The sequence below is a fragment of the Panulirus ornatus genome, chromosome 42 (genome assembly GCF_036320965.1).
Source record: "Panulirus ornatus isolate Po-2019 chromosome 42, ASM3632096v1, whole genome shotgun sequence".
Lineage (NCBI taxonomy): Eukaryota > Metazoa > Arthropoda > Malacostraca > Decapoda > Palinuridae > Panulirus > Panulirus ornatus.
In genome coordinates, this window is record NC_092265.1 from 19,039,984 (window position 1) to 19,053,924 (window position 13,941).

At 42.1% G+C, this 13,941-nt stretch overlaps 1 protein-coding gene across 6 annotated transcripts in view; it reads right to left on the reverse strand.

The window, feature by feature from the left end:
• The window catches only part of Yod1 (Yod1 deubiquitinase), a 168,512-nt gene that overhangs the window by 42,380 nt on the left and 112,191 nt on the right, over positions 1-13,941 (reverse strand). For all 6 annotated transcript variants that reach the window (XM_071686669.1, XM_071686668.1, XM_071686672.1 and 3 more), the window contains one exon: positions 13,266-13,443. In XM_071686669.1, the coding sequence (XP_071542770.1) occupies positions 13,266-13,443 (178 nt within the window). The remainder of the gene's footprint in view (positions 1-13,265; positions 13,444-13,941) is intronic.

The following is a 13,941-nucleotide window of genomic DNA, read 5'->3' on the forward strand; positions in this document are numbered from 1 at the left end:
AGACAAAAAAGGCCACATTCGTTCACACTCAGTCTCTAGCTGTCATGCATAATGAACCGGAACCACGGCTCCCTCTCCACATCCAGGCCCCACAAAACTTTCCATGGTTTACCCCAGACGCTTCACATGCCCTGGTTCAATCCATTGACAGCACGTCGACCCCGGTATACCACATCGTTCCAATTCACTCTATTCCTTGCACGCCTGTCACCCTCCTGCATGTTCAGGCCCCGATCACTCAAAATCTTTTTCACTCCATCTTTCCACCTCCAATTTGGTCTCCCATTTCTCGTTCCCTCCACCTCTGACACATATATCCTCTTTGTCAATCTTTCCTCACTCATTCTCTCCATGTGACCAAACCATTTCAAAACCCTCCTCTGCTCTCTCAATCACACTCTTTCTATTACCACACATCTCTCTTACCCTTTCATTACTTACTCGATCAAACCACCTCACACCACATATTGTCCTCAAACATCTCATTTCCAGCACATCCACCCTCCTCCACACAACTCTATCTATAGCCCATGCCTTGCAACCATATAACATTGTTGGAACCACTATTCCTTCAAACATACCCATTTTTGCTTTCCGAGATAATGTTCTTGACTTCCACACATTCTTCAACGCTCCCAGAACTTTTGCTCCCTCCCCACCCTATAATTCACTTCCGCTTCCATGGTTCCATCTGCTGCCAAATCCACTCCCAGATATCTAAAACACTTCACTTCCTCCAGTTTTTCTCCATTCAAACTTACCTCCCAATTGATTTGTCCCTCAACCCTACTGCACCTAATAACCTTGCTCTTATTCACATTTACTCTCTGCTTTCTTCTTTCACATACTTTACCAAACTCAGTCACCAGCTTCTGTAGTTTCTCACCCTTATCAGCCACCAGCACTGTATCATCAGCGAACAACAACTGACTCACTTCCCAAGCTCTCTCATCCACATCAGACTGCATACTTGCCCCTCTTTCCAAAACTCTTGCATTCACCTCCCTAACAACCCCATCCATAAACAAATTAAACAACCATGGGGACATCATGCACCCCTGCCGCAAACCAACATTCACTGAAAACCAACCACTTTCCTCTCTTCCTACATGTACACATGCCTTATGTCCTCGATAAAAACTTTTCACTGCTTCTAACAACTTGCCTCCCACACCATATATTCTTAATACCTTCCACAAAGCATCTCTATCAACTCTATCATATGCCTTCTCCAGATCCATAAATGCTACATACAAATCCATTTGCTTTTCTAAGTATTTCTCACATACATTCTTCAAAGCAAACACCTGACCCACACATCCTCTACCACTTCTGAAACCACACTGCTCTTCCCCAATCTGATGCTCTGTACATGCCTTCACCCTCTCAATCAGTACCCTCCCATATAATTTCCCAGGAATACTCAATAAACTTATATCTCTGTAATTTGAGCACTCACTTTTATCCCCTTTGCCTTTGTACAATGGCACTATGCAAGCATTCTGCCAGTCCTCAGGCACCTCACCATGAGTGTACATACATTAAATAACTTTACCAGCCAGTTAACAACACAGTCACCCCCTTTTTTAATAAATTCCACTGCAATACCATCCAAACCTGCTGCCTTGCCAGCTTTCATCTTCCGCAAAGCTTTTACTACCTCTTCTCTGTTTACCAAGTCATTCTCCCTAACCCTCTCACTTTGCACACCATCTCAACCAAAACACCTTATATCTGCCACTCTATCATTAAACACATTCAACAAACCTTCAAAATACTCACTCCATCTCCTTATAACATCACCACCACTTGTTATCACCTCCCCATTAGCCCCATTCACTGATGTTCCCATTGTTCCCTTGTCTTATGCACTTTATTTACCTCCTTCCAAAACATCTTTTTATTCTTCCTAAAATTTGATGATACTCCCTCACCCCAACTCTCATTTGCCCTCTTTACCTCTTGCACCTTTCTCTTGACCTCTTGCCTCTTTCTTTTATACATCTCCCACTCATTTGCATTATTTCCCTGCAAAAATTGTCCAGATACCTCTCTCTTCTCTTTTACTAATATTCTTACTTCATCCCACCAATCACTACCCTTTCTAATCTGCACACCTCCCACGCTGCTCATGCTACAAGCATCTTTTGCGTAAGCCATCACTGCTTCCCTAAATACATCCCATTCCATCCCCCATTCCCCTTATGTCCTTTGTTCTCACCTTTTTCCATTCTGTACTCAGTCTCTCCTGGTATTTCCTCACACATGTTTCCTTCCCAAGCTCACTTACTCTCACCACTCTCTTCACCTCAACATTCTCTCTTCTTTTCTGAAAACCCTCTACAAATCTTCACCTTTGCCTCCACAAGATAATGATCCTCAATGAAAAATCTAGGATATTTCACTTGGATCCAGTAGAATACATATATATTCCTTGTTCCTTCAAGGGGGCAGTCATGGCATGAAAGTCTCCAAGTTGTCCTATCCAAACATAACTCAGTAGCCCATACCATCACTATCACACTTTTATGGGTCCTATTTCCAAAACACATTCTCCCTTTCCCTTTACAGGATGCTAGCAGTCTTCCTCACACTTTATTTCCTTTATGTAATCATTTTATTCCTTTACAATTGCCCTTGGATCCCTCACTAAAAAAGAACCTTAGTGCTACCTAGGATCTTCTATCCAGAGGCCCCTGCAGCCCAAGGTTGCACTACTTCTAGTGGCAGAGGAATGATGGACTTCTTTGGAGTGAGTTCTCTGAAGAGACTGTACTCCCCATGATACATCCAGGCCAAAGGTAAATCAGTTACGTTGTAACCTCATGCAAGTGTGGAGTATGGCATACCTTTTCTTTTAACTATCCCTAGATATTTTCTTTACCAACCTATCATCTGTATCCTTTCTACATGACGAAACCATTTCAGACATTTGGCTTAACCTACTTTGTAACACCATACCCCACATGATTATCTATTTCTGTAATCAACTATTTGTACTGCACATGTGGGATCCCATCTTTTGAATATTCTCTACAATCACACAACCTGTTAAGTTTATGTATGCTGTTTGTATTATCTATGTCCTCAGTAAATTTGTTCCATTCATCCATATCACATACAATAAGAGTATTTCTTTACTTCTTAATCTACATTTTTCTTATTCAATTTAATTCTATGTCTTTCCCATTCTCTGGCATCCTACACTTTTTATACATTTCAGCAATAGTTTCTCCATCCCAATCTGCTAACACTGCAAACCATCTCAAGTAGCTCATGTTAAAACATTTTTTTTATGTTAGGTGAGATTGTTGAAGCTCAGGAAAACAATAAAAACATATGGTTTACACAGATTTTGCAAAAACATTTGATAAAAGTGACCACGACATGATAACACATAATATGAGAGACAGGAATGGCCGGGAAAATTGGCAGATGGATACACAACTTTTCAATGAACAGATCACAATACATTGTTGTAAACCATACCATCTCCGGTGCTCCTATGGTAAAAACCATAGTCCCCCAAAGAACTGTACTTGCACCCCTCCTTTTCCTCATTCTTTCATTTAACACTGATGCAAACCCGAGCCACAGTTTCATATTACCCTTTGCAAATGATACGAGAATAAGTATGAAAATTGAGTCAGTAGAAGATGCTGAAAGGCTACAAAGAGACATAAATGAAGTCTTTCACTGGGTGACCGAGAACAACATGCTTTTCACTAGAGGTATGTTTAAATTCCTCCAGTATGGGATAAATGAAGAAATCATAAACAACACAGAATATCAGACAGACACAGGCACTATCAGAAACCAATTGAATAATGCGAAAGACCTTGGAGTTTAATGACCTACCCTTGAGCAAATACCATAAAACAATGGTTGCCTCATGAAGAAGGATGGCTGGCTGGATCCTGCAGACCTTCAAGACAAGAGAAGAAATGCCAATGTTGATATCATTCAGAATGCAAGTTCTCTCATGAATTGAATAGTGTTGCATCCTAACATCACCCTACAAGGCAGACAAAATTGTGGAATCAGAAAATGCTCATAAATCTTTCATAGTACACAATAATGTGGTAAGGACCCAAACTACAGGGAACAACTGAAGTCTCAGTGCACATACAAGAGAGTTATATCATCAACTATACCTGGAAAATCCAAGAGGGTATGGTTCGCAAATTACATTTGGAAATGACATTCTCCTAGCACAACAGGCATGTAAGACTTTTTTTTTTTAAAATACTACCTCTGAAATCCAAAGGTGTGATATGCACAAAACGAGAAAACACTTTAAACACCCAGGGCCCAAGGCTCTTCAACACCTTGCCATCTACCATCAGAAACAGGATGGGATGCACAGAAGGGAGGTTTAGGAGTGCATCAAAGTGTACGAGACCAGGCAGGTTGTAGAAGCTATGTAGGCCTGAGGACTGCCCTTCAACACCGTTAAAAGAAGACCAAAATCCAACAGCCTGGACCTAGCCTGGATTGTGTGGGTGAAAACCCCTAAAGACTACACCAAGAATCCAGGTATGCCTAAATATGGGCAACTGAAGCCCTAATCAAGGTTATCGCATTAACACACACACACATATTCCCCACATGTCATAGAAGGCGACTAAATGGGGCAGGAGTGGGTGACTGGAAATCCTCCCCTTCTTGCATTTCAATTTTTGAAAGGGGAACAAAAGGAGTCGAGCAGGGAGTGCTCATCCTCCTCGAAGGCTCAGATAGGGGTGTCTGAATGTGTGTGGATGCAACCAAGATGAGAAGAAAGGAGAGATAGGTACATGTACACCACTGATTTTCTGGTAACTGATGGTTCGGCACCTCCTTTAGTCCAGACAAAATTATGTGACGGAACTTGAAATTACTGCGGCCATCAGACTAGTTTACTGGGCGGCCACAGATGGTGTTGTGTGGAGGACGCGCTTATCTACATTCTTTACACTGCACTTGTTGGTTGTGATACCACAATTCTGTGAGATTCTTAGCTTATTTTGCTTAGATTTAACCCTAGCTATAGCTTCTAAGACATATGAGAGTGTCAGTCATGGTGTCAAACATAAACGCCAGTCCATATCAATCCAAGATAAAGAAGAACTGTTGAAAAAAATGGACCGTAGTGTTTCGGTGTGTAAGCTATGTGACATCTACAGTACTGGTTCATCAACTGTTTATGATATAAAGAAGCAAAGGGAGAAAATATTGAAATTCTATGCAGACCGATTCCAAGAAGCAAATTCTGATTAGAAAAGCTATGAAAGATGGTAAAAGTACTGAGCATGATCGAGTGATGATGGAATGGTTTCGAGAGCATCGGAGTGATGAAGTGGACTTGTCAAGTAGCATGATAATGGACCAGGCTAAGTTGTTCCATAAAGAACTTAAATTAAAACATTTAATATTTGTCTAATCTAAATTTCTAGCAGTCCATGGTATACTTTAGACACATGGGAGATTTGTAAATAGTAGGTTAGAGGTGTGTTGATGAATTATTGTTATGTGACCATGGTTGATGAAAAAGATTGGTGATTGGAAATACCTGGTTTAAAAAGAGATACACTTAAGTATACATATGTGTGTAGGAGAGATGGTCAAAGGGCATACTGGACTTGTGTTTATTGATAGGCATGTAAAAGAGAAATTTCTGGATGTTAACATACTGAGAGGGGTAGCTGGTGGGATGTTTGATCACTATCTTGTGGAGGCAAAGTTGAAAATCTTGAGATTTTCAAAAAAAGAGAGAGAATGTTTGGGAGAAGAGAGTGGTAAGAGTAAGTGAGCTTGGAAAGGAGACTTGTGTGAAGAAGTACCAGGAGTGTACTGAGTGTAGAATGGCAAAAGGTGAAAGCAAATGATAAGAGTAGAGTGGGTGAGGAACAGGATGCATTTACGAAGCAGTGATGGCATGTGCAAAAGATACACGTGGCATGAGAAAGGTGAGTGGGGGCAGATTAGGAAGGATAGTGAGTGGTGGGAGGAAGAAGTACAGTTGTTGGTGAAAGAGAAAATTGAGGCGTTTGGACGATTACAAGGAAGGAGTACAAATGACTGGGAGATGTATAAAAGAAAGTGGCAGGAGGTCAAGTGGAAAGAGCAATCGTTGAAAATGAAGAGTTGGAGTGAGAGTATCACTGAACTTTAGGGAGAATAAAAAGATGTCTTAGAAGGAGGTATATAACTTGTGTAAGACAAGAGAACAAATGGGAACATTGGGGAAGGGGGCAAGGGAGAGTGATAACAGGCAGTGATGAAATGAGATGCAGTGAGTATTTTGAAGGTTTGTTGAATGTGTTTGATGATAGAGTGGCAGATGTATGATGATTTGATTGGGGTGGTGTGCAAAGTTGGAACCACTATTCCTTCAAACATACCCATTTTTGCTTTCCGAGATAATGTTCTTGACTTCCACACATTCTTCAAGGCTCCCAGAATTTTTGCCCGCTCCCCCACCCTATGATTCACTTCCACTTCCATGGTTCCATCTGCTGCCAGATCCACTCCCAGATATCTAAAACACTTCACATCCATCAGTTTTTCTCCATTCAAACTTACCTCCCAATTGACTTGACCCTCAATCCTACTGTACCTAATAACCTTGCTCTTGTTCACATTTACTCTCAACTTTCTTCTTTCAAACACTTTACTAAACTCAGTCACCAGCTTCTGCAGTTTCTCACATGAATCAGCTACCAGCGCTGTATCATCAGCGAACAACAACTGACTCACTTCCCAAGCTCTCTCATCCACAACAGATTGCATACTTGCCCCTCTTTCCAAAACTCTTGCATTCACCTCCCTAACAACCCCATCTACAAACAAATTAAACAACCATGGAGACATCACACACCCCTGCCACAAACCTACATTCACTGAGAACCAATCACTTTCCTCTCTTCCTACTCGTACACATACCTTACATCCTCGATAAAAACTTTTCACTGCTTCTAACAATTTGCCTCCCACACTATATATTCTTAATACCTTCCACAGAGCATCTCTATCAACTCTATCATATGCCTTCTCCAGATCCATAAATGCTACATACAAATCCATTTGCTTTTCTAAGTATTTCTCACATACATTCTTCAAAGCAAACACCTGTCTCCTTTTATTCATTCCCCTCGCACACCTCGCCACACATGGAATGCCATCCCCCTCCCCCCTCATGTGTGCGAGGTAGTGCTAGGAAAAGACAACAAAGGCCCCATTCGTTCATGTCAGTCTCTAGCTGTCATGCAATAATGCCCGAAACCACTGCTCTCTGTCCACATCCAGGCCCCACACAACTTTCCATGGTTTACCCCAGACGCTTCACATGCCCTGATTCAGTCCACTGACAGCACGTCAACCCCGGTATACCACATCGATCCAATTCACTCTTTTCCTTGCCCACCTTTCACCCTCCTGCATGTTCAGGCCCTGATCACTCAAAATCTTTTTCACTCCATCTTTCCACCTCCAATTGGTCTCCCACTTCTCCTCGTTCCCTCCACCTCCGACACATATATCCTCTTGGTCAATCTTTCCTCACTCATTCGCTCCATGTGCCCAAACCATTTCAAAACACCCTTTTCTGCTCTCTCAACCAAGCTCTTTTTATTTCCACACATCTCTCTTACCCTTACATTACTTACTCGATCAAACCACCTCACACCACACATTGTCCTCAAACATCTCATTTCCAGCACATCCACCCTCCTGTGCACAACTCTATCCATAGCCCACGCCTCTCAACCATACAGCCATATATATATATATATATATATATATATATATATATATATATATATATATATATATATATATATATATATATATATATATATTTTTCTTTTCTTTTTTGCTTTTTTGCTGTCTCCCGCGTTTGCGAGGTAGCGCAAGGAAACAGACGAAAGAAATGGCCCAACCCACCCCCATACACATGTATATACATACGTCCACACACGCAAATATACATACCTACACAGCTTTCCATGGTTTACCCCAGACGCTTCACATGCCTTGATTCAATCCACTGACAGCACGTCAACCCCAGGTATACCACATCGCTCCAATTCACTCTATTCCTTGCCCTCCTTTCACCCTCCTGCATGTTCAGGCCCCGATCACACAAAATCTTTTTCACTCCATCTTTCCACCTCCAATTTGGACTCCCTCTTCTCCTCGTTCCCTCCACCTCCGACACATATATCCTCTTGGTCAATCTTTCCTCACTCATTCTCTCCATGTGCCCAAACCATTTCAAAACACCCTCTTCTGCTCTCTCAACCATGCTCTTTTTATTTCCACACATATAATATATTTTTCTTTTTTTTTTTTGCTTTGTCGCTGTCTCCCGCGTTTGCGAGGTAGCGCAAGGAAACAGACGAAAGAAATGGCCCAACCCACCCCCATACACATGCATATACATACGTCCACACACGCAAATATACATACCTACACAGCTTTCCATGGTTTACCCCAGACGCTTCACATGCCCTATTTTAATCCACTGACAGCACGTCAACCCCGGTATACCACATCGATCCAATTCACTCTATTCCTTGCCCTCCTTTCACCCTCCTGCATGTTCAGGCCCCGATTACACAAAGTCTTTTTCACTCCATCTTTCCACCTCCAATTTGGTCTCCCACTTCTCCTCGTTCCCTCCACCTCCGACACATATATCCTCTTGGTCAATCTTTCCTCACTCATTGTCTCCATGTGCCCAAACCATTTCAAAACACCCTCTTCTGCTCTCTCAACCGTGCTCTTTTTATTTCCACACATCTCTCTTACCCTTACATTACTTACTCGATCAAACCACCTCACATCACACATTGTCCTCAAACATCTCATTTCCAGCACATCCATCCTCCTGCGCACAACTCTATCCATAGCCCAAGCCTCGCAACCATACAACACTGTTGGAACCACCATTCCTTCAAACATACCCATTTTTGCTTTCCGAGATAATGTTCTTGACTTCCACACATTCTTCAAGGCTCCCAGGATTTTCGCCCCCTCCCCCACCCTATGATCCACTTCTGCTTCCATGGTTCCATCCGCTGCCAGATCCACTCCCAGATATCTAAAACACTTTACTTCCTCCAGTTATTCTCCATTCAAACTTACCTCCCAATTGACTTGATTCTCAACCCTACTGTACCTAATAACCTTGCTCTTATTCACATTTACTCTTAACTTTCTTCTTTCACACATTTTACCAAACTCAGTCACCAGCTTCTGCAGTTTCTCACATGAATCAGCCACCAGCGCTGTATCATCAGCGAACAACAACTCTGACTTTTCCCAAGCTCTCTCATCCACAACAGACTTCATACTTGCCCCTCTTTCCAAAACTCTTGCATTCACCTCCCTAACAACCCTATCCATAAACAAATTAAACAACCATGGAGACATCACACACCCCTGCCGCAAACCTACATTCACTGAGAACCAATCACTTTCCTCTTTTCCTACACATACACATGCCTTACATCCTCGATAAAAACTTTTCACTGCTTCTAACAACTTGCCTCCCACACCATATATTCTTAATACCTTCCACAGAGCATCTCTATCCACTCTATCCTATGCCTTCTCCAGATCCATAAATGCTACATGTAAGAAAGTAAATTCTCGATTAATATGGGTAAAACTGAAAGTTGATGGAGAGAGATGGGTGATTATTGGTGCATATGCACCTGGGCATGAGAAGAAAGATCATGAGAGGCAAGTGTTTTGGGAGCAGCTGAATGAGTGTGTTAGTGGTTTTGATGCACGAGACCGGGTTATAGTGATGGGTGATTTGAATGCAAAGGTGAGTAATGTGGCAGTTGAGGGAATAACTGGTGTATATAGGTGTATGTAGGTTTGCGGCAGGGGTGTGTGATGTCTCCATTGTTGTTTAATTTGTTTATGGATGGGGTTGTTAGGGAGGTGAATGCAAGAGTTTTGGAAAGAGGGGCAAGTATGAAGTCTGCTGGGGATGAGAGAGCTTGGGAAGTGAGTCAGTTGTTGTTCGCTGATGATACAGCGCTGGTGGCTGATTCATGTGAGAAACTGCAGAAGCTGGTGACTGAGTTTGGTAAAGTGTGTGAAAGAAGAAAGTTAAGAGTAAATGTGAATAAGAGCAAGGTTATTAGGTACAGTAGGGTTGAGGGTCAAGTCAATTGGGAGGTGAATTTGAATGGAGAAAAACTGGAGGAAGTGAAGTGTTTTAGATATCTGGGAGTGGATCTGGCAGTGGATGGAACCATGGAAGCAGAAGTGGATCATAGGGTGGGGGAGGGGGCTAAAATTCTGGGAGCCTTGAAGAATGTGTGGAAGTCGAGAACATTATCTCGGAAAGCAAAAATGGGTATGTTTGAAGGAATAGTGGTTCCAACAATGTTGTATGGTTGCGAGGCGTGGGCTATGGATAGAGTTGTGCGCAGGAGGATGGATGTGCTGGAAATGAGATGTTTGAGGACAATGTGTGGTGTGAGGTGGTTTGATCGAGTAAGTAACGTAAGGGTAAGAGAGATGTGTGGAAATAAAAAGAGCGTGGTTGAGAGAGCAGAAGAGGGTGTTTTGAAATGGTTTGGGCACATGGAGAGAATGAGTGAGGAAAGATTGACCAAGAGGATATATGTGTCGGAGGTAGAGGGAACGAGGAGAAGAGGGAGACCAAATTGGAGGTGGAAAGATGGAGTGAAAAAGATTTTGTGTGATCGGGGCCTGAACATGCAGGAGGGTGAAAGGAGGGCAAGGAATAGAGTGAATTGGAGCGATGTGGTATACCGGGGTTGACGTGCTGTCAGTGGATTGAATCAGGGCATGTGAAGCGTCTGGGGTAAACCATGGAGAGCTGTGTAGGTATGTATATTTGCGTGTGTGGACGTATGTATATACATGTGTATGGGGGTGGGTTGGGCCATTTCTTTCGTCTGTTTCCTTGCGCTACCTCGCAAACGCGGGAGACAGCGACAAAGCAAAAAAAAAAAAAAAAAAATATATATATATATATACTATCCCTGGGCATGGGGGAGAAAGAATGCTTCCCACATATTCCTGCGTGTCATAGAAGATGACTAAAAGGGAAGGGAGTGGGGGTTGGAAATCCTCCCCTCTTTTTATTTTTTTAATTTTCCAAAAGAAGGAACAGAGAAGGAGGCCAGGTGAGGATATTCCCTCAAAGGCCCAGTCCTTTGTTCTTAACACTGCCTCACTAACACGGGAAATGGTGAACAGTATGAAAGAAAAAAGAAAAAGATGTTTTGGATGGAAGAAAATAAAGTGCGTCAGACAGGGGAACAAATGGGAACAACAGTGAAGGGGCAAATGGGTGAACAGAGAAGAGGTAGTAAAAGCTTTGCGGAAGATGAAAGCCAGCAAGGCAGCGGGTTGGGATGGTATTGCAGTGGCATTTAATAAAAAAGGGAGTGACTGTTGTTGATTGGTTGGTAAGGTTATTTAATGTATGTAAGACTCATGGTGAGGTGCCTGAGTATTGGCGAAATGCTTGCATAGTGCCATTGTACAAAGGCAAAGGGGATAAAGGTGAGTGCTCAAATTACAGAGGTATAAGTTTGTTGAGTATTCATGGGAAATTATATAGCAGGGTATTGACTGAGAGGGTGAAAACATGTACAGAGCATCAGATTGGGGAAGAGCAGTGTGGTTTCAGAAGTGGTAGAGGATGTGTGGATCTGGTGTTTGCTTTGAAAAATGTGTGTGAGAAATACTTAGAAAAGCAAATGGATTTGTATGTAGCATTTATGGATCTGGAGAAGGCACATGATAGAGTTGATAGAGAAGCTCTGTGGAAGGTATTAAGAATATGTGTTGAGGGAGGCAAGTTGTTAGAAGCAGTGAAAAGTTTTTATTGATGATGTAAGGTATGTGTTTGAGTAGGAAGAGAGGAAAGTGATTGGTTCTCATTGAATGTCGGTTTGCGGCAAGGGTGCGTGATGTCTCCATGGTTGTTTAATTTGTTTATGGATGGGGTTGCTAGGGAGGTAAATGCAAGAGTTTTGGAAAGAGGGGCAAGTATGCAGTCTGATATGGATGAGAGAGCTTGGGAAGTGAGTCAGTTGTTGTTCGCTGATGATACAGCGCAGGTGGCTGATTCGGATGGGAAACTACAGAAGATGGTGACTGACCTCATTAGGTACAATAGAGTTGAGGGACAAGTCAATTGGGAGATAAGTTTGATTGTAGAAAAACTGGAGGAAGTAAAGTGTTTTAGATATCTGCGAGTGAATTTGGCAGCGGATGAAACCATGGAAGCGGAGGTGAGTCATAGGGTGGGAGAGGGGGCGAAAGTTCTGGGAACGTTGAAAAATGTGTGGAAGGCGATAACGTTATCTCGAAAAGAAAAAATGGGTATGTTTGAAGGAATAGTGCTTCCAACAATGTTATATGGTTGCGAAGCGTGGGCTATAGATAGAGTTTTGCGGAGGAGGGTGGATGTGCTGGAAATGAGATGTTTGAGGACAATATGTGGTGCGAATGGTTTGATCGAGTAAGTAATGAAATGGTTAAGAGAGATGTGTGGTAATAAAAAGAGTGTGGTTGAGAGAGCAGAAGAGGGTGTTTTGAAATGGTTTGGTCACATGAAGAGAATGAGTGAGGAAAGATTGACAAAGAGGATATATGTGTCAGAGGTGGAGGGAACGAGGAGAAGTGGGAGACCAAATTGGAGGTGGAAAGATGGAGTGAAAAAGATTTTGAGTGATCGGGGCCTGAACATGCAGGAGGGTGACAGGCGGGCAAGAAACTGAGTGAATTGGTACGATTTGGTATACTGGGGTTGACGTGCTGTCAATGGATTGAACCAGGGAATGTTTAGTTTCTGGGGTAAAGCATGGAAAGTTCTATGGGACCTGGATGTGGAAAGGGAGCTGTGGTTTCAGTGCATTATACATGACAGCTAGAGACTGAGTGTGAACGAATGTGGACTTTGTCTTTTCCTTGCGATACCTCATGCACATGCAGGGAGAGGGGGTTGTCATTCCATGTGTGGCGAGGTGGCAATGGGAATGAATGAGGGTAGACAGTATGAATTATGTACATGTGTATACATGTATATATCTGTGTGTGTATGTATATGTATATGTTGTGATGTATAGGTATGTATATGTGCGTGTGTGGATGTTTATGTATATACATGTATATGTGGGTGGGTTGGGCCATTCTTTTGTCTGTTTCCTTGCACTACCTCGCTAATGTGGGAGACAGTGAGAAAGTATAATGATAATAAAATGATATATATATATTTGTGCACTTACCATTAATAAGATAATAAATACTTGCAAAAAGGCATGAGTTGTCGGAGGGAACAACTTTTTTTAAGAGGGTGCCTTTCTGACATACGGCTGAAGGCACTTGTGCAACCCTTTCACTGGGGGATGAGACACTTTGAGCATGAGAAGGTAGAGCTTCTGGTACTTCTTGTGGGATGCAAGTCTGAAATAAAGGTATTGTTTTACTTTTGTGGATATAAAAATTTACAAGCTTTTCTCCATCAGTATTGAGAACAAATGAGTTCAGCATATCTAGGGCAAAATAAAGATTAAATATTTTAAGTAAGTTACTGAAAGCAGTTATACTGGCAGTAAATATGATGATGGTAACACTAATGATGGTAAAGGCAGTGATGGTGATGAGCTATATATAATGACTATAATTTTCATATGCTGGACAACTAGTGTCATTAATATCTTCTTCAAAGAAGATCCCTGAGACCTTTCACTTTTTGGCATTTCTTACTGAATCATATCTCTCTCATCTCCCTCCTCCTCTAGTGCTGCTGAATGATACCCTTGTTCTGACTCCTTTACAGTATATTTCACAGAATCTTTTATGGTAGTATTCTTATATAACTCCCTTTCCCAATCTATATTCTCAATAAACTTAATTAGCTGTACATTGCTGCCCTGGATGCATTTCCTCTTTTGGTTCTTT